Source organism: Neophocaena asiaeorientalis, unplaced genomic scaffold (genome assembly GCF_003031525.2).
Source record: "Neophocaena asiaeorientalis asiaeorientalis breed wild unplaced genomic scaffold, Neophocaena_asiaeorientalis_V1.1 scaffold653, whole genome shotgun sequence".
Taxonomy (NCBI): Eukaryota; Metazoa; Chordata; class Mammalia; order Artiodactyla; family Phocoenidae; genus Neophocaena; species Neophocaena asiaeorientalis.
This window is the reverse complement of record NW_020174928.1, coordinates 454035-474385: the sequence shown is the minus strand read 5'-3', so window position 1 is coordinate 474385 and position 20351 is coordinate 454035. Positions and strand designations below refer to the sequence as shown.

The following is a 20351-nucleotide window of genomic DNA, read 5'->3' as shown; positions in this document are numbered from 1 at the left end:
CGGACCAGGGCTCGAACCCATGTCCCCTGCATTGGCAGGCAGATTCATAACCACTGCGCCACTAGGGAAGCCCCCATCCTTCCTTTTAAGGAGAGTTTACATCACTGGAAGAAGGATATTATGTTCGTTACAGTAAACTTGGTTGGCATATATTAATAGAGAGCATATTAGAACTTCTGAGTAAGTTAATCATTGAGACATTTCTTATTCAAAAAACAGATTTTTTTGAGAGATGGTTTTTCTTTTTTGTGTAGCTTACGCATCAGTCTGTGATGCATCTTTGGCTGAATTTAAAACTTTTAATTTTTTCTGGCGAAATTGCCTTAGGGCATCCATGAATTAGTAGGGAATATATTTTTTTTAAAGGATCATGTATTTAGAAACAAATCTCTGTTTCACAGCTAGCTGGTTGTTTTTTTTTTTTTTTTTTTTAATATATTTTGATGTTGGGGGTAGGAGTTTTTATTAATTAATTAATTTTTGCTGTGCTGCATCTTCGTTTCTGTGTGAGGGCTTTCTCTAGTTGTGGCAGGCAGGGGCCACTCTTCATCGCGGTGCGGGGGCCTCTCACTATCGCGGCCTCTCTTGTTGGGGAGCGCAGGCTCCAGACACGCAGGCTCAGTAGTTGTGGGTCACGGGCCTAGTTGCTCCGCGGCATGTGGGATCCTCCCAGGCCAGGGCTCGAACCCGTGTCCCCTGCATTAGCAGGCAGATTCTCAGCCACTGCGCTGCCAGAGAAGCCCAGCTGGTGGTTTTTAAATCAAGCATTTCTGCGAAGTGGAAAGTGAATTATGCACTCTTAATGTTTTACCTTTTTGATTAAAAAGAAAACACTAAAATTTCAGACATATAAGTCGATATGATACTGAGCAATTCGATGGTAGTGCTTTTCTTCAGATTCAATCTTTTGTATTATTACAAGTTATTAATTTGTGATTCATGGAGAAAGTATTCTTTTCACTGTATTTACATTTCTACATCGATTTTTACTAATAAAGTATAAAATAGGCATTCCTTCCTCTCAAACTGTTAGAGGACTCTCAAACTTCAGAATTTTATTCCATTAGGTACTATAAAACAAATCAGGGTAATGAAATATGGAAGCAGATGTCCATAGAAACAGATGTCCTAATGACAACCAACTTATTTCTTTCCATAAGTTATTTGTGTGCTAGTTATTTGTGTCTTATCTTTTGTAATGGCTTTGTAATCTGGAAACCATATGCCATCCCATTTTCAAAATGGCAAAAAGTCTAAGCATTTTGTGATGTTTATTTCTAACACAGTGTACAGTGTTAGAATTTTAGAAATTCTCATAGAATAAAAGACTGTTGATTTAAAGGGACCAGGTTTATTTTTATACATATACTAAGTCTCCGTTAATTGTATGTGACCCATCAGAATACTATGCAAAGTAACGCTGAAGTAATGTATAGAAGTAGTCTACTGTCTTGTCTGAAATGTACCATATCAATTTCCAGTATTACAGATAGTAGTAAAATAATAAAAACTGATATGTTTGGCTATTTTATCAACCTACAATTTGTAGTTTTATTAAAACCTAATATATTTTACTCTCAATTTATTTTTACCACAAGCACATAAGTTAGATATATAAAAATTACTGCTTTTTTATTTTAGATATATTTTCAAAAAATATTTTTTATTTATTGATAATTGAATGAGCCTTAGGTATAAGTTCTAGCATTCAAGAAGACTTCATTCCACCTTGCTGACATACCTCCTCATGTTTGTTGTTACCATCCTTAAGCGTCCTTCTTTATGTTTAAATCAGTATCCATTATAGTATTATTAAAAATGGTCCACCAGTACATTATCCAAATTAAATGATAAAATATTTGGATTTGACTGTTTATGTGCATATATTTTTTAATTTAATAAAATGTCTTTTTTTTCTTTGTAGGCACTTTGTTTAATGGCATTACCGTTTATTCCTGCATCAAACCTTTTTTTCCCAGTTGGATTTGTTGTTGCTGAGAGAGTATTATATGTTCCTAGCATGGGGTTCTGTATTTTGGTAGCCCATGGATGGCAGAAAATATCAAACAAAAGGTGAATTAAAATGTTAGTGCATTTAATGCTTATTAACTATAGAATACATTTAAGTATTTAAAATGTTTATTTAGTTTTTATGTCATATTTTATACCTTCTTGTTTTTCACATTGACAGTCTCCTCATTGTCTGTAATTCAGGTTAGGAAAGCTACATAACCCCTACCTCATCCTGTGGTCTTCCTCATATTTATATAATTTTATTTTAAAGCCTGAGACATAACAAACTTTCAGTCAGACCCAAATGCAAAATAGAATATTATTGAGACTAAAGTTTCAGGTGATCATTGCTACTTCCATATGCAGTGAACTCAGATAACAGTCTTCTTCCTTAAGTGAGTTATATCAGGTTAATATATGTAAAATGCATATAGAAGGCAATCTGTAATTTCTTGCTTCATCATAACCACCATGTCCTAATTGCCTTAAACCAATAGTTAAGGAACAGAATAGTCACGATCTCCTTTTTCTTACTTTCTCAGTCACCCTTCAACCCACAGAATTCTGACTTCTCTCTACGTCACTTTACTAACATGTAACAAATTGCCTCTCATAGCTAAATCCAGTCAATGCTTTTATTTAAATTTCATTTCCCTGGCATGTATTAAAAGTCTCTGTCCTGATTCTCTTCCACATTTGTTCATTTCTGCTCAGTTTTCAGATTCTCCCTGCTGCACCTGCTCTTTAAATATTTTTTATTTCTCAGAGTTTTACTAATAGCCATTTCCCTCACATTGCATGTTCTCCCTGGATGATCTCATCCATGATTACAATTTTCAATGCCATCTACCAAACCTTTTCTCTTAGCTTCTATCCATATATCCAGTTATACTCACTACCAATTTTGGAGTGCCTATCATGTACCAACTCCAGGATACACTCTTTAGATTTTTCTCATTTAATCTTGACACTCCTTAATTCCATTTTGCACATTTGAAAATTGAAGCTCATACAAGTTACCTGAATTACACAAGACCACGCAGCTAGTCAACAGCCGAGTCTTGATTCAGATTTACACCTGACTACTTCCAATGTCCATGTTCCTTCTGATCCACACACTATTATCCTGGTTAAGTGGATCTATCAAAATGAAAGAAATTGAACTCTGTTACTGAGACAAAAAGCACAGACTCAGAGAACATTAATACTATTAATACTAAATAAGATCATAGGGCTTATTGAATTATAACCATCATTTTAATTTTTTTTGAATTTTATTTTATTTTTTTATACAGCATGTTCTTATTAGTTATCCACTTTTAGGTATTAGTGTATATATGTCATCCCCAATCTCCCAATTCGTCACACCACATCCCCCATCCCCACTCCCCACTGTTTACCCCCTGTTGGTTTCCATACGTTTGTTCTCTATATCTGTGTCTCAGTTTCTGCCCTGCAAACCAGTTCATCTGTGCCATTTTTCTAGGTTCCACATATATGCGTTAATATACGATATTTGTTTTTCTCTTTCTGACTTACCTCACTCTGTATGACAGTCTCTAGATTCATGCACGTCTCTACATATGACCCAATTTTGTTCCTTTTTATGGCGGAGTAATAGTCCATTGTATATATGTGCCACATCTTCTTTATCCATTCATCTGTCGATGGGCATTTAGGTTGCTTCCATGACCTAGCTATTGTAAATAGTGCTGCAGTGACCATTGGGGTGCATGCGTCTTTTTTCTTTTGTTTTAATGCAAATTTAATATACAGTAGTTAAATTAATCATTTTTCTCAGTTTTTTTTAACATCTTTATTGGAGTATAATTGCTTCACATTGCTGTGTTAGTTTCTGCTTTATAACAAAGTGAATCAATTATACATATACATAAGTTCCCATATCTCTTCCCTCTTGCGTCTCCCTCCCTCCCACCCTCCCTATCCCACCCCTCTAGGTGGTCACAAAGCACCAAGCTGATCTCCCTGTGCTATGCAGCTGCTTGCCACTACCTCTCTATTTTACATTTGGTAGTGTATATGTCCATGCCAGTCTCTCACTTTGTCACAGCTTACCCTTCCCCCTGCCCGTATCCTCAAGTCCATTCTCTAGTAGGTCTGTGTCTTTCTTCCTGTCTTGCCACTAGGTTCTTCATGACCATTTTTGTCCTTAGATTCCATATATGTGTGTTAGCATATGGTATTTGTTTTTCTCTTTCTGACTTACTTCACTCTATATAACAGACTCTAGGTCCATCCACCTCACTACAAATAACTCAATTTCGTTTCTTTTTATGGCTGAGTAATATTCCATTGTATATATGGGCCACATCTTCTTTATCCATTCATCTGTTGATGGCCACTTAGGTTGCTTCCATGTCCTGGCCAGTGTAAATAGAGCTGCAATGAACATTTTGGTACATGTCTCTTGTTGAATTATGGTATCCTCAGGGTATATGTCCAGTAGTGGGATTGCTGGGTCATATGTTAGTTCTATTTTTAGTTTTTTAAGGAATCTCCATACTGTTCTCCATAGTGGCTGTATCAATTTACATTCCCACCAACAGTGCAAGAGGGTTCCCTTTTCTCCACACCCTCTCCAGCATTTCTTGTTTTTAGCTTTTCAGATGATGCCCATTCTAACTGGTGTGCGGTGATACCTCATTGTAGTTATGATTTGCATTTCTCTAATAATTTGTGGTGTTGAACAGCTTTTCATGTGCTTCTTGGCCATCTGTATGTCTTTTTTGGAGAAATGTCTATTTAGGTGTTCTGCCCATTTTTGGATTGGGTTGTTTGTTTTTTTAATATTGAGCTGCATGAACTGTTTATATATTCTGGAGATTAATCCTTTGTCCGTTGATTCATTTGCAAATATTTTCTCCCATTTTGAGGGTTGTATTTGCATCTTGTTTATGGTTTCCTTTGCTGTGCAAAAGCTTTGAAGTTTCATTAGGTCCCATTTGTTTACGGTTGTTTTTATTGCCATTACTCTAGGAGGTGGATCAAAAAAGATCTTGCTGTGATTTATGACAAAGAGTGTTCTTCCTATGTTTTCCTCTAAGAGTTTTATAGTGTCCGGTCTTACATTTAGGTCTCCAATCGATTTTTTTTTTTTTGCGGGCCTCTCACTGTTGTGGCCTCTCCTGTCGTGGAGCACAGGCTCCGGACACGCAGGCTCAGCGGCCATGGCTCACAGGCCCAGCCCCTCTGCGGCATGTGGGATCCTTCTGGACCGGGCCATGAACCTGTGTCCCCTGTATCGGCAGGCGGACTCTCAACCACTGCGCCACCAGGGAAGCCCTCTAATCCATTTTGAGTTTATTTTTGTGTATGGTGTTAGGGAGTGTTCTAATTTAACTCTTTTACATGTAGCTGTCCAGTTTTCCCAGCACTACTTATTGAAGAGGCTGTCTTTTCTCCATTGTATATTCTTGCATCCTTTTTCATAGATTAGTTGACCCTAGGTGCGTGGATTTATCTCTGGGCTTTCTGTCCTGTTCCATTGATCTATATTTCTGTTTTTGTGCCATAACCATATTGTCTTGATTACTGTAGCTTTGTAGTATAGTCTGAAGTCAGGGAGTCTGATTCCTTCAGCTCTGTTTTTTTCCCTCAGGACTGCTGTGGCTATTCAGGGTCTTTTGTGTCTCCATATAAATTTTAAGATTTTTTGTTCTAGTTCTGTAAAAACTGCCATTGGTAATTTGATAGGGATTGCATTGAATCTGTAGATTGCTTTGGATAGTATAGTCATTTCACAATATTGACTCTTCCAATCCAAGAACATAGTATATCTCTCCATCTGTTGGTATCATCTTTAATTTCTTTCATCAGTGTCTTATAGTCTTCTGTATACAAGTCTTTTGTCTCCCTAGGTAGGTTTATTCCTAGGTGTTGTATTCTTTTTGTTGCAATGGTATATGGGATTGTTTCCTTAATTTCTCTTTCAGATTTTTCATCATTAGTGTATCAGAATACAAGAGATTTCTGTGCATTAATTTTGTGTCCTGCAACTTTACCAAATTCATTGATTAGCTCTAGTAGTTTTCTGGTGGCATCTTTAGGATTCTCTTTGTATAGTATCATGTCATCTGCAAACAGTGACAGTTTTACTTCTTCTTTTCTAATTTGTATTCCTTTTATTTCTTTTTCTTCTCTGATTGCCGTGGCTAGGACTTCCAAAACTATGTTGAATATAGTGGTGAGAGGGGACATCCTTGTCTTGTTCCTGGTCTTGCAGGAAATGCTTTCAGGTTTTCACCATTCAGAATGATGTTTGCTGGGGGTTTGTCGTATATGGCCTTCATGATGTTGAGGTAGGTTCCCTCTGTGCCCACTTTCTGGAGAGTTTTTATCATAAATGGGGTGTTGAATTTTGTCAAATGCTTTTTCTACATCTATTGAGATGATCATATGGTTTTCTTCAATTTGTTAATATGGTGTATCACATTGATTGATTTGCGTATATTGAAGAATCCTTGCATCCCTGGGATATATCCCACTTGATCATGGTGTGTGATCCTTTTAATGTGTTGTTGGATTTTGTTTGCTAGTATTTTGTTGAAGGTTTTTGCATTTATATTCATCAGTGATATTGGCCTGTAATTTTCTTTTTTTGTAGTATCTTTGGTTTTGGTATCAGGGTGATGGTGGCCTCATAGAATGAGTTTGGCAGTGTTCTTTCCTCTGCAATTTTTTGGAAGAGTTTGAGAAGGTTGGGTGTTAGCTCTTCTCTAAATGTTTGATAGAATTCACCTATGAAGCCCTCTGGTCCTGGACTTCTGTTTGTTGGAAGATTTTTAATCACAGTTTCAATTTTATTACTTGTGATTGGTCTGTTCATATTTTCTATTTCTTCCTGGTTCAGTCTTGGAAGGTTATACCTTTCTATGAATTTGTCCATTTCTTGCAGGTTGTCCATTTTGTTGGCATAGAGTTGCTTGTAGTCGTCTCGTAGGATGCTTTGTATTTCTGTGGTGTCTGTTGTAACTTCTCCTTTTTCATGTCTAATTTTATTGATTTGAGTCCTCTCCCTCTTTTTCTTTTTTTTGCGGTATGCGGGCCTCTCACTCTTGTGGCCTCTCCCATTGCGGAGCACAGGCTCCGGACGCCCAGGCTCAGTGGCCATGGCTCACGGGCCCAGCCGCTCCGCGGCATGTGGGATCTTCTCGGACTGGGGCACAAACCCGCATCCCCTGCATCGGCAGGTGGACTCTCAACCAGTGCACCACCAGGGAGACCCTCCCTCTTTTTCCTGATGAGTCTGGCTAATGGTTTATCAATTTTGTTTATCTTCTCAAAGAACCAGATTTAGCTTTATTGATCTTTGCTATTGTTTTCTTTGTTTCTATTTCATTTATTTCTGCTCTGGTCTTTATGATTTCTTTCCTTCTGCTAAGTTTGGATTTTGTTTGTTCTTCTTTCTCTAGTTCCTTTAAGTGTAAGGTTAGATTGTTTACTTGAGATTTTTCTTGTTTCTTGAGGTAGGCTTGCATTGCTATAAACTTCCCTCTTAGAACTGCTTTTGCTGCATCCCATAGTTTTTGGGTCATCCTGTTTTCATTGTCATTCGACTCTAGTTATTTTTTGATTTCCTCTTTGATTTCTTCAGTGATCTCCTGGTTATTTAGTAACGTATTGTTTGGCCTCCATGTGTTTGTGTTTTTTACATTTTTTTCCCTGTAATTCATTTCTAATCTCATAACGCTGTTGTGAGAAAACATGCTTGATATGATTTCAATTTTCTTAAATTTACTGAGGCTTGATTTGTGAACCAAGATGTGATCTATCCTGGAGAATGTTCCATGCACACTTGAGAAGAATGTGTAATCTGCTGCTTTTGGATGGAATGTCCTATAAATATCAATTAAATCTGTCTGATCTGTTGTGTCATTTAAAGCTTGTGTTTCCTTATTAATTTTGTTTGGATGATCTGTCCATTGGTGAAGTGAGGTGTTAAAGTCCCCCTCTGTTACTGTGTTACTGTCGATTTCCTCTTTTATAGCTGTTAGCAGTTGCCTTATGTATTGAGGTGCTCCTATGTTGGGTGCATGTATATTTCTAATTGTTATATCTTCTTCTTGGATTCGTCCCTTGATCATTATGTGGTGTCCTTCCTTGTCTCTTGTAACATTCTTCATTTTAAAGTATTTTGTCTGATATGAGTATTGCTCCTCCAGCTTTCTTTGGATTTCCATTGAATATCTTTTTCCATCCCCTCACTTTTAGTCTGTATGTGTCCCTAGGTCTGAAGTGGGTCTCTTGTAGATGGCATATATATGGGTCTTGTTTTTGTATCTATTCAGCAGGCCTGTGTCTTTTGGTTGGAGCATTTAATCCATTCACATTGAAGATAATTATCGATATGTGTTTTCCTATTACCATTTTCTTAATTTTGGGGGGTTTGTTTTTGTTGGTCCTTTTCTTCTCTTGTGTTTCCCACTTAGAGAAGTTCCTTTAGCATTTGTTGTAGAGCTGGTTTGGTGGTGCTGAGTTCTCTTAGGCATTGCTTGGTTTGGTGGTGCTGAGTTCTCTTAGCCATTGCTTGTCTGTAAAGCTTTTGATTTCTCCATGGAATCTGAATGAGAGCCTTGCTGGGTAGAGTAATCTTGGTTGTAGGTTTTTCTCTTTCATCACTTTAAGTATATTATGCCACTCACTCTGGCTTGTAGAGTTTCTGCTCAGAAATCAGTTCTTAAACTTATGGGAGTTCCCTTATATGTTATTTGTTGTTTTTCCCTTCCTGCTTTCAGTAATGTTTCTTTGTCTTTAATTTTTGCCAATTTGATTAATATGTGTCTCGTCTTGTGTCTCCTTGTGTTTATCCTGTATGGGACTCTGCGCTTCATGGACTTGGGTGGCTGTTTTCTTTCCCATGTTAGGGAATTTTTCGACTGTAATCTCTTCAAATATTTTCTCGGGTCCCTTCTCTCTCTCTTCTCCTTTTGGCACCCCTATAAAGCGAATGTTGTTGAGTTTAATGTTGTCCCAGAGGTCTCTTAGGCTGTCTTCATTTCTTTTCATTCCTTTTTCTTTATTCTGCTCCACAGCAGTGAATTCCACCATTCTGTCTTCCAGGTCACTTATCCGTACTTCTGCCTCAGTTATTCTGCTATTGATTCCTTCTAGTTTAGTTTTCATTTCAGTTATTGTATTGTTCATCTCTGTTTGCTTGTTCTTTAATTCTTCTAGGTCTTTGCTATACATTTCTTGCATCTTCTCGATCTTTGCCTCCATTCTTTTTCTGAGGTCCTGGATCATCTTCACTATCATTATTCTGAATTCTTTTTCTGGAAGGTTGCCTAGCTCCCCTTCATGTAGTTGTTTTTCTGTGGTTTTATCTTGTTCCTTCATCTGGTACATAGCCCTTTGCCTTTTCATTTTGTCTATCTTTCTGTGAATGTGGTTTTTGTTCCACAGGCTGTAGGATTGTAGTTTTTCTTGCTTCTGGTGGATGAGGCTGTCTCAGAGGCTTTGCAAGTTTCCTGATGGGAGAGACTGGTGATGGGTAGAGTTCAGTAAAACTTTAATCTGCTTCTCTACTGATGGGTGGTGCTGGGTTTCCTCCCTGTTGGTTGTTTGGCCTGAGGCCACCCAACACTGGAGCCTACTCAGCTCTTTGGTGGGGTAATGGCGGTAATGAAGGTCTCCCACCAAGGGGTACTTCCCAGAACTTGTGCTGCCAATGTCCTTGTCCTCACGGTGAGCCACAGCCTCACCCTGCCTCTGCAGGAGACCCTCCAGCACTAGCAGATAGGTCTGGTTCAGTCTCCTATGGGGTCACTCCTCTTTCCCGTGTCCCAGTGCACACACTGCTTTGTGTGTGCCCTCCAAGAGTAGAGTCTCTGTTTCCCCCAGTCCTGTCGGAGTCCTGCAGTCAAATCCCACTAGCCTTCAAAGTCTGATGCTCTAGGAATTCCTCTCCCGTTGCTGGATCCCCAGGTTGGGAAGCCTGACGTGGGGCTTAGAACCTTCTCTCCAGTGGGTGGACTTCTGTGGTATAAGTATTCTCCAGTTTGTGAGTCACCTACCCAGCAGTTATTGGATTTGATTTTATTGTGATCGCGCCCCCCCCTACTGTCTCATTGGCTTCTCATTTGTCTTTGGATATGGGGTATCTTTTTTGGTGACTTCCAGTGTCTTCCTGTTGGTGATTGTTCAGCAGTTAGTTGTGATTCCAGTGCTCTCACAAGAGAGGGTAAGAGCACATCCTTCTACTCTGCCATCTTGAACTGATCTCTGCATAACCGTCATTTTTAAATGAGAAATTCAGTCCCAAGTGATTAACCTAAAGCTATATAAGTAATTTACATCTATTTTATAGAGTTAATTTTACTATGACTCTTAATAAATAATTCTAGCTTTAAAATGTAAAATTCTTCAAGAATACCGTGATAATCTGTGGTATTTATTGTAAAACAATAATGTTTTTAAATATAGCCGGGGATAAGATTGACCCTTTATAAACACTACTAAGAATATGCAAGTTATAGGTAAATGGTACAAAAGAACTCTAAATATAAAAATTCACAATTAAAAATTGGTTTTATCAATTTTTTGTCATTAAATCGAAACAAAATTTTTGAAATAAAGGCAAATACTGAAATATTTAATGTAATTAAAGAGTGAAGTGTAAGTGTATAAGTGTTCATAATATTTAATTTTTTCGGTGTTGTTCCCTCTCAAGTTGGATGATTATTAGAACAATCCCTAATCTTTAGAATAAATTCAAACATTATATTTAGAGATATTTAGCATATTTCTTACCTCTGTTTTGGTGATGTAGACAATGTTTTTTTGTTCTGCTTTTTTTTTTCTTAAATAGTGTATTAAAAAAGTTATCCTGGGTTTGTCTGTCTATGGTGATACTCACTCATGCCTTAAAAACACTCCATAGAAATTGGGATTGGGAGTCTGAATATACGCTGTTTATGTCAGCCTTGAAGGTAAAGTATTATTCAGAATATGTCATCAATTATTTCTTATAGCCATCCCTGATACAGTGTTTTAACTTTACTTTTAACTAGGCAGTTAACTGTCAATGTTAAGTACTTCACCACAAAATTAATAAAAAGAATTTTTTCTTTGTATAATATATACCATAACTAGTGCCCTGACTAGTGCTTAGGTGTATGTCTAGAGCATATGTGAATAATTGCACAAATGCTATACCGTTGTTAGACACTCAAATGATAAAATGTTTAAATATGAATGCTTTTGTTTCATTGGTTCTTAAGGTGTACCTTTTTATTTATTTATACCTCTCAACATCTCTGAAATCAGAATAAATCTTACAGTAAAAGGCATTTTACAATTAATTAGTGACCTTTTTTCTTTCTCAATGGTACCTAAAATAATGGTGAGCCTTATAATTGATGGCATCTTAGATTGAATGAAGTAAAATACATGGCAAAAAATGGTGCCCTTCCATATGGAGAATAACCAATGGTTATAATACTGTAGGAAAGATAGGAACTGACAGAAAGGAGTGATACTGCATTTTTATAGAATGGACAGCATAAATGAGAATAAGTCACAAAATTTGTTTTCTGCAAAAGTTATAAGCAGTGATTTTTTTTCAGATGCTCCCTCTCTTCAAATCTCTAAATTCTTAACTTCCTTTTGGCTGTTTCTGTGCTCGCCAGGGTTCCCATTACCATAATAGACTACATAAATAGCTTTATGTCGAGCCTCAAAATAAGTCATCAGTGCAGTGTTTAAACATATTCACTTGTTCAAATTCTGTCTTTCCCAAAAGAACATAAATAATAGAGCAGGAGTTTTCAAACAGTTCTATGTTTTGATGAAATAAAAGTTTTAGTAAAATTTTAATATGTAAAGTAGATAAACTGTGGTTTTAGTATTTTAATGTTGAAAGGGAGGAGAGGGTAAACTTCATGAAGCAGTGTTCTTTTGACTTCTTCCTTATCTCCATGGAACACTCCATTCCTAATAATATACCAAACAGATATCCATGTTAATTGGAGTTGTATGTATACATACACAGACACATATATATACACATTTTTTTTCTGGAAGAAATCGGAATGATTATTTTCCAGTTTTATTGAGATATAATTGACATATAACTTTGTCTTTAAGGTGTACAATATAATGATTATATGCATGTGTGTGTGTGTGTGTGTGTGTGTATGTGTATAAAATGACTACGAGAATAAGTTAACATCCGTCACCTCATATAGTTACAGTATTGTTAACTATAGTCACCATGCTGTACATTACATCCTCAGACCTTACTTATCTTAAAGCTAGAAGTTTGTACCTTTTTACCCACTTCATCTGTTCATGGACATTTCTATGGAGTACTCCATTCCTAATAGTATACCAAACAAAGTCTGTGTTAATTAGACTCATTTTTTTTAATTTAACTAATTTCTATCTGTACTTCCATATTTAAGGTAAATAAAAATAATGCCAAATTATGGAATAATGTGGGTCATGCTCTGGAAAATGAAAAGAACTTTGAGAGAGCTTTGAAATACTTCTTACAGGCTACCCATGTTCAGCCAGGTAAGCATTATTAACTAATAAAGCTATTGTGGTAGTTTATTTTCTTTTTAAAAACATGATTATATTTGTGGAAAATAGGTAGAGTTTATTTTCAAGCTTTATTCCAACTGACTGGAATGGTACAGTGTTTGGTGCTGGCTTATTCCTGAATTGGATTATATGTTAGGGCTATTTATATCAGACATTTAAGGAGTCTTTTTTAAATAGAGTTGTTGGGTGGCATTGATGAGCAATTTTAGTGAAGGGATAGATGCAAAAGCTTGATAGTGAGTTTAAGAGAGTGGGAGAAGAATAATTGGAGACAGTTGATATTAAAAACTCTTTTAAAGGGTGTTGATAAGAAATGTTGGTGCTGAGTATGGGGTCAAGAGAGGATAGTAGGATGATTTTTTGTTTTGTTTTTTGGGAATTTGGGGGGTTTTGTTTTAAGGTGAGAGAAACAAAGCATGTGTGTGACTAATCCATTGAAGCTGGGAAAAATAATAATTCAAGGTGGGGAACCGAAGTACTGGGTCAATGTCCTTGAACAGATGAGAATAGATAAATAGGATCTAGTGCTCAGGGTGAGGATTTCATTCAGTCAACTGAACCAATAGTTAACCTGTGGTAACAGGGAAAGCAGAGTGTAGAGACATGATATAGGCAGGTGAATAATAGATGAATAGCTTCTGGAAGTTGTCCTTTGTTTGCTTCTGTTTTCTCAGTGAAACAGAAAGTAAAATCAATAGTAGAGTGTGGGGAATGGAGAGGAAGTGCTGGAAATCTAAGACCAGGAGAGGGTCTGAAGTAATCATCTAGGACATAGCTTCACGAACTTTAATGTACCTGTAAATCACCTGGAGATCATATGGTTCATGTTCTGATATACAGAGATTTAGAGTAGGGCTTGAATTTCTGCATTTCTAGTAAGTTCCTAGGTGATACTTAGTCCATGAATCACGTGTTGAGAAACAAAGATCTAGGAAAATGTATAGAGTAGGAAAATATGGTATGACTGTCAAGCAGCTCTAACACCCTACTTGAGCTTAGCAATACTTAATTACAATTAAACCAGTTGATGTGGTTAAAAGTTTTCTCCCACTACTTTATAAGTGCAGTGGTACAGCCATGGAGAATTTGGTTAAACAGGATTAGAATTTTGTCAGATGTGTATTACTAAACAAAGGGATAAGGGAATATTGAGACACAACCTAAGCTGGTTATGAAGGGATGTGAGAGAGGATGAAAGATGAGGAAAAGGTGATCAGATCAGTTGTTTATAGATCTGAAAAATTGTTGGTGTCTGAGTAAGGTCTAGCTAGAGCATTTTTAGTTTTCAGTGTTCCAGGATATGTACCAAACGTGGCCACCACCTACCGAGTACAATCATTACTTTCCATTCAGTATGATGACCAAAAAGTACTTCCCCACACACACATTTCTAAATATACTCGGAGGGGTGGGGAGTGGTGGGCAGTGCCGCCTGTATTTCGACTAGATATGACTGTGGCCATTGAACTGACTAGTTAAAGGAGAATGGAGGTGAAAATTATTGGAAGAAAGGATATCAAGGCAACTATTGGAAGATACATCTATATAGATTTTGAAATTACTAAGAATTTTGACAACTGTATGATGTTGGAAAGAACAACAAGGAGCCAGGAGCTATATATGAGATCGGTGACTGCAATAAGGAAGGGTAGTGGATAATAGAGTTTAATGATCTGAAATTCAGAGTTGAGTGATTTTAAGGAATTACAGTGGTCTGGAAGTGGTAAGGATCAAGGAGGACACCTAACTCCAGGCCCAGTGTTAAGAAAGATAAGAGATAAGAAATAAGAAAAAGAGAGAGATAAGAAAAAGACCACAGTCACCACTTGGAAAAGCTGCCAGTGTCCCCAAAGCAAAGCCAAATTCCTGTTAGAGAATGTTGTAGAAATATGTAACTGATGGTCTAGCTATGTTTCCAATTTTATCTCTCCTGGCTCTTCATGTAGTTTAATTTTTCTTGAAATCTCGGATACATGTCATGAGCTTCCTCACCTCTTTGCATTTTTTCGTGTTCTTTCTTGAGCCTAGAATTCCTCCCTTCTCCTTTCCTTCCCATCCACCTTCTACCACACCCTACCGATCTTTTGCAACCCATCTCACATGGCTTCTTTTCTAAACAAAACAAAAAAACCCTCCTATCTTTCCAGTTAGAAGCAAATATTTCTCCTCTTTAAGACTCCTTACAACTTTTGTATCTTTTCTGTGATATTTGTTATTTAAATATTCATTTAAAATATCTATGTATTCAAACTGAGGAGTTTCCTAGGGGCAGCATGAACATCTGATTCATCTTCATAGGCCCTGCGTCATCTAGCATAGTCTTAACACACAGTCAGTGGTCACTAACTATGGCAGTTTCAATTCATTGCTTTCTGAAGCCTTTTAGGTTCATTCTGGGAGTTTTTTTTTTTTTTTTTGCTCTATGCGGGCCTCTCACTGCTGTGGCCTCTCCCGCCGCGGAGCACAGGCTCCGGACGCGCAGGCTCAGCAGCCATGGCCCACGGGCCCAGCCACCCCGCGGCATGCAGGATCCTCCCGGACCGGGGCACGAACCCGTGTCCCCTGCATCGGCAGGCGGACTCCCAACCACTGCGCCACCAGGGAAGCCCCATTCTGGGAGTTTTTAAAAAGAGAAGCAACGTCATCTTTATGTCAGACACACAGGGACCTGGAGACTTAGAAGGTGATATTTAGGCCCCTTCAGCCCTATCTTTCCCATTTCTAAGTTGGGACAGTAATTTCTATCTCATTGTATTGTCAGGACAAAATGAAATCGTGTTGGTGGGTGGGTGTGATTGTGGATGTTTGGTTTAAAATCATTTTTCTTCTCGTTGTCAGTTGTCACTTTTGGCTGTTTTTAAGATACTTACTTGGGGCTTCGCTGGTGGCGCAGTGGTTGAGAGTCCACCTGCTGATGCAGGGGACACGGGTTCGTGCCCCAGTCCGGGAAGATCCCACATGCCGCGGAGCGGCTGGGCCCGTGAGCCATGGGCGCTGAGCCTGCGTATCCAGAGCCTGTGCTCCGCAACGGGAGAGGCCACGACAGTGAGAGGCCAGCGTACCGCAAAAAAAAAAAAAAAGATACTTACTTGAACCTATCTGCTTTAGTTAGTATGACTTACCTACCATACTCTCAAAATTGCAGTCTCTAATAAACAGTGGGCTAGGAAAACAGGCAAATCATTTTATTACAATTTATTATGAAAAAGTACATAGTCTTGGGAAAATTGAATTTGTTATTCAGAGACTTCTTGGCTCATTCTGTGTTTTTCAGCTGTGTTCTTCATAGATTTGACAGCTAAAACGACATGTAGGGAAGGAAATCAAGAGTCTTTTTTGTCCCTGTTAGATATACTGGTGGAGATAGAACTATAAGTCTGGAGATAAGGGGAATGGTCAGGACTAGAGATAAAAATGTGAAGTAACAAGCATATAGATGGTATTTAAAATCCTAGAACAGTATAGGATCACAGAGAGCAGAGATTCTTAACATTTAAAGTAGCTTAAAAAAAAAAAAAAGACATTCAGTCTGAAGGCTTTTTTTGCTTAGCCAGAATAAGAATATAAACTATACAATGGTCGCTGACCAGGTAACATGAATGACATGTTAGACAAACAGTTGATTACAGTCTTTTGTTTGTTTTGGGTTACAAGTTTTTTTTGTTTGTTTTATTTTTATGTTCTTCCTATGTTTTCCTCTAAGAGTTTGATAGTTTCTGGCCTTACATTTAAGTCTTTAATCCATTTTGAGCTTATTTTTGTGTATGGTGTTAGGGAGTGATCTAGTCTCATACTTTTACATGTACCTGTCCAGTTTTCCCAGCACCACTTATTGAAGAGGCTGTCCTTTCTCCACTGTACATTCCTGCCTCCTTTATCAAGGTTACAAGTTTTTTTAAAAAATCAATTCACAAGATAAAATTTTTGCAAATTGAATTACAGTTTCCGTAAACACCTTTGTAAGACGAGGGTAGGTTTTTCTCGAGAAACACCAGATTTCTCCAAGGTTAATTTTTGCCTTAAAATCAATGATTTCATTTTTATCTAACTTCAAATCTTTGAAACGAAAATAATCATGGATTTCTAGTTCAACTTTGATGCCATCAAGGTAGAAATGATTTTTAGAGTTTTCAGGAGTTTCCAGACATTTATAAATATATCTTTTTAAATAAATTGACAAATTTGTGAGTAGGAAATAACTGGAAAGCAAATATGCCTGGGCCATCAGTGTGACAATACTTAACTTCACTGTTGGTGGCTGAAGAATTATTAGGCACAGAGTTGCCTGATATTTGCCAGTCCTCGTTTACATTGAATTAAAGACAGACTGCTAGATTCAGGCTGCTGTTGGTTTGGATAGTGCACTCATAATAGCAAGATTGTTTTTTGAAATTCTGTAGCTTTTTAGTCATTCTAATGTAATTGATTTTTATATCTTGCTGGCTTTCTTACCTTTTTTTTTCAAATATAGATTTACCTTACCAGTAATGCTGTTTCCTCCTAGAATCTTAAACTTTGTAACTTATTTTAAAAATTGCTTAAAAATTGTTTCATTTTATTAGCTGTGTTGTGTAGGTTTTTTTGATGCTAAATGCTATCTGATTGCCATCTTTGTTCTTTGAGAAAGTAAGGGTGCCTTACTCTAGTGTCTGTGGTCTTCACTGATGAGAGTATCTCCTTGCCATAGTTCTAAGAACCTGATTAGTAGATAGTAATTTGCCTTGTCTTTCATCCTAATGGATAGCCTCTTCTAAGGTTGGTTGGGGCTCTTTTCAGTAACATTTTAAATACTTACCTGACATAATTTCACTTTTATTTACTTAAACTTTCAGTTTGTTCTTTTCTTAGATTAAATTTTTACTGTATAAATAATTTTTTCAGGTTCTATATACCCTTAGTTTTTTCTGGGTAACTTTCTGATCTCTATAGTAAATGGTATAGATTTATCTGATGTTTTAAAAAAAAGAGCTTAGATAAACAAGGTCCTATTGTATATAGCACAGGGAACTATATTCGATACCCTGTGATAAACCATAATGGAAAAGAATAGGAAGAAGAATGTATATATGTATAACTGAGTCACTTTGCTGTACAGCAGTAATTAACACAATGCTGTAATTCAACTATACTTCAATAAAAAAGTTTTTTTTTTTAACAGCTGTATAAGAGCAAAAACTCTATATACTCTTGGTAATGTAATGTATTTCAACCTTGAATCTACATCAGAATTGCCTCTGAAACTTTTTAAAAACATTTTTGCAATCCTATTCCTGAAGATTCTGTTTTGATCGAGCTGGGTAGGGTAAGGTATCTGAATTTTTCAAAGCTACACAAGTATTCTGAATCGCAGCCAGTATTGGGAAGCCTTTCTTCCTCTTCTTTTCTTTTTTTTTTTTCGGCTTGACCGCCTCCTGAGACCCCATGAGATTCAGCAATATGTCTAAAAACAAGAAATCAACCTCTTTCCCCCAGTCCTGTCCCCTAGTTCTCTAACTAAACCCATATGGCATCTAACAGTTTTTGTACAGTGCACGCAATTGCCAAGATCTTAGGACTGTTACTCTCCTCCTAGAGGAATGCCTAAAATATATATGCTTGGCCCCTATGTGTCCTGGGAGTTGCAGGCAGAGAACTATTCCACAACTGCAAAATCATCATTGGTGTCACAGGCAAGTAGTAATCATAATTTGAAACCTTGTCATGTCTGTTAGAGATTCATGTTGAGTAAAATTTGTCTAATTTAAGATCTCCCTTCTTTCTATCTTTATTCCACAGCTTTGAAATATTTACTGGGAAGTATATCTTAAAACTAGTGTGCAATGAACCCTCATATCTTTTTTATTTAAATTTTATATTTTTCTATCCCTGAATAAATTTGCTGAGGATTCGATATTAAGACAACCTTTTTAAAAGTTTTAATTAAATTATATGGGAATGTATCATCATTTAAGAGATCTGGGCTGCTGCATCTTAAGTAATATTATAGAATCCAGATAACTTGCGCTCCAACCACATTCACAAAAATTTTTAAAAACAAAGTCACAAAGTTTTTTTCACAGGCTCTTTGCCCCTATGCCACCATGGATTCATTTTTGTTATTTATAATACTTGAAATAATTCTAGTAATCATGGTGATCCTTTTCACTTGTAAATCCTTTTTGCTTTTGAGTGAATTCCAAAGCTATGAGATTAAGGAAATAAGAGTAAGCCTTAGTATAGGATAGTAAAATATAGTGGGAAAAAAAAGATGTAAATTTAATCATTACCTTTATTTCTCCCCTCTCATATCTTAACCCTTCCAGGAGCCATTCAAATAGTTTTTTCATGTCATATGTGTATTTTCTGTTCTTATGGTACTTTATTTAATAATTTTCTAGTGTGGCCTTGCTCATAAGTTATAATAAATTGTGTTAGAAGAGCTTTAGGGAGGAAGCAGGACCTATTGCCTCCTTTTGCATTCTTTTGCTTTAGTGTGTTTGTTTCTAGAAACATGTCTTCTTAGTAGTTTACATTGAATGCTATTTAGTGTATTTGCCAACAAATGATTTTTTTTTAATTTTAGATGATATTGGTGCCCACATGAATGTAGGAAGAACTTATAAAAATTTAAATAGAACCAAAGCAGCTGAAGAATCTTATATGACAGCTAAGTCGCTGATGCCTCAAGTAAGTAGTCATAAATTATTTCTATTGTGTCATGTCTGCTAGATGTCCATATTGAATAGAATTATCCAAATGGAAAATCTTTATCTATTCTTCAATTTGTTGATATTAAAAGTAAGTTGTCCAGTGAACCATCTATTACTGTAAGTGTTATAAAAGATTACATTCACTTTCATAGCTCACTTAATAAAAATTTATAGTCTGTGAAAACCAAATTATGATATTATGAATTTTAGATATTTTTGATTACAAGTTATTTATGAGTTAAGTGACTTTAAATGAAAAGAATTTTATTTATGTGCAGTAAGCACTAAATTCAACATTACTCCTATCAAGAAATAAATGAAGAAAACAAAGTGATAAAATGAGTGGATACATCTCTGTTGCTGTCCTGTGCCCATCATTTGCTATAATGTCACAAGTACAAGATTTCTTGGATATCCACAATACAAAGTCAAAGTTAGAAAACCTGATACTGCCCTTGGCCAGCTAGCTGTGTGTAATCTGCAAAGATAGTTTACCCTGGGCTACAGTTTTCTCAATTGTAGTTTATATTAATACTGTATTAATAACAGTAGTAATATTGAAATGATTTGACAGTTTGCTAAATGTTTTAAAAATAGAGTTGGACCACATGATACATTAAGAATTATTTCAGTCCTAAGATCCTAAAGTTAAATTCTGTTCAATAAAGATTTTTATCAGATATAATTTATTATGTTCATTGAGAATTTGGGTTCATATATATTATATATAATAACCTTTACTTAACCTGAATAATCAGTTAATTAGAGAATTTTATTTCCTAACTCCACCAAACAAGTGAGGGTTTACTATAGCTCTGAAGTAAAATTAACTACCCTGTTATCACAACCAGTAAATATTTTGCTGACAACATGAAAGCTGACATAGTGTAACAAATACAGTAGACTGAGAGAAAAGATCCAAGTTCTATTCCTGGTCTGACTCAAACATACTAAGGGACCTTAGCCTCTAGAAGTTCTGATTTCTATGACTTCATAAAATAATACATATATAAAAATCTAACAGTTATCTGTTGAGCTGGCATGAATGAAAAAATACAACCTTCATTGCTACTAAACATTAATTAT

At 36.4% G+C, this 20351-nt stretch overlaps 1 protein-coding gene across 1 annotated transcript in view; it reads left to right on the top strand.

The window, feature by feature from the left end:
* The window catches only part of TMTC3 (transmembrane O-mannosyltransferase targeting cadherins 3), a 62273-nt gene that overhangs the window by 34850 nt on the left and 7072 nt on the right, over positions 1-20351 (top strand). Inside the window, exons 8-11 of the mRNA XM_024761383.1 lie at positions 1925-2073; positions 10841-10961; positions 12435-12546; positions 19139-19242. Coding sequence (XP_024617151.1) covers positions 1925-2073; positions 10841-10961; positions 12435-12546; positions 19139-19242 — 486 coding nt within the window. The remainder of the gene's footprint in view (positions 1-1924; positions 2074-10840; positions 10962-12434; positions 12547-19138; positions 19243-20351) is intronic.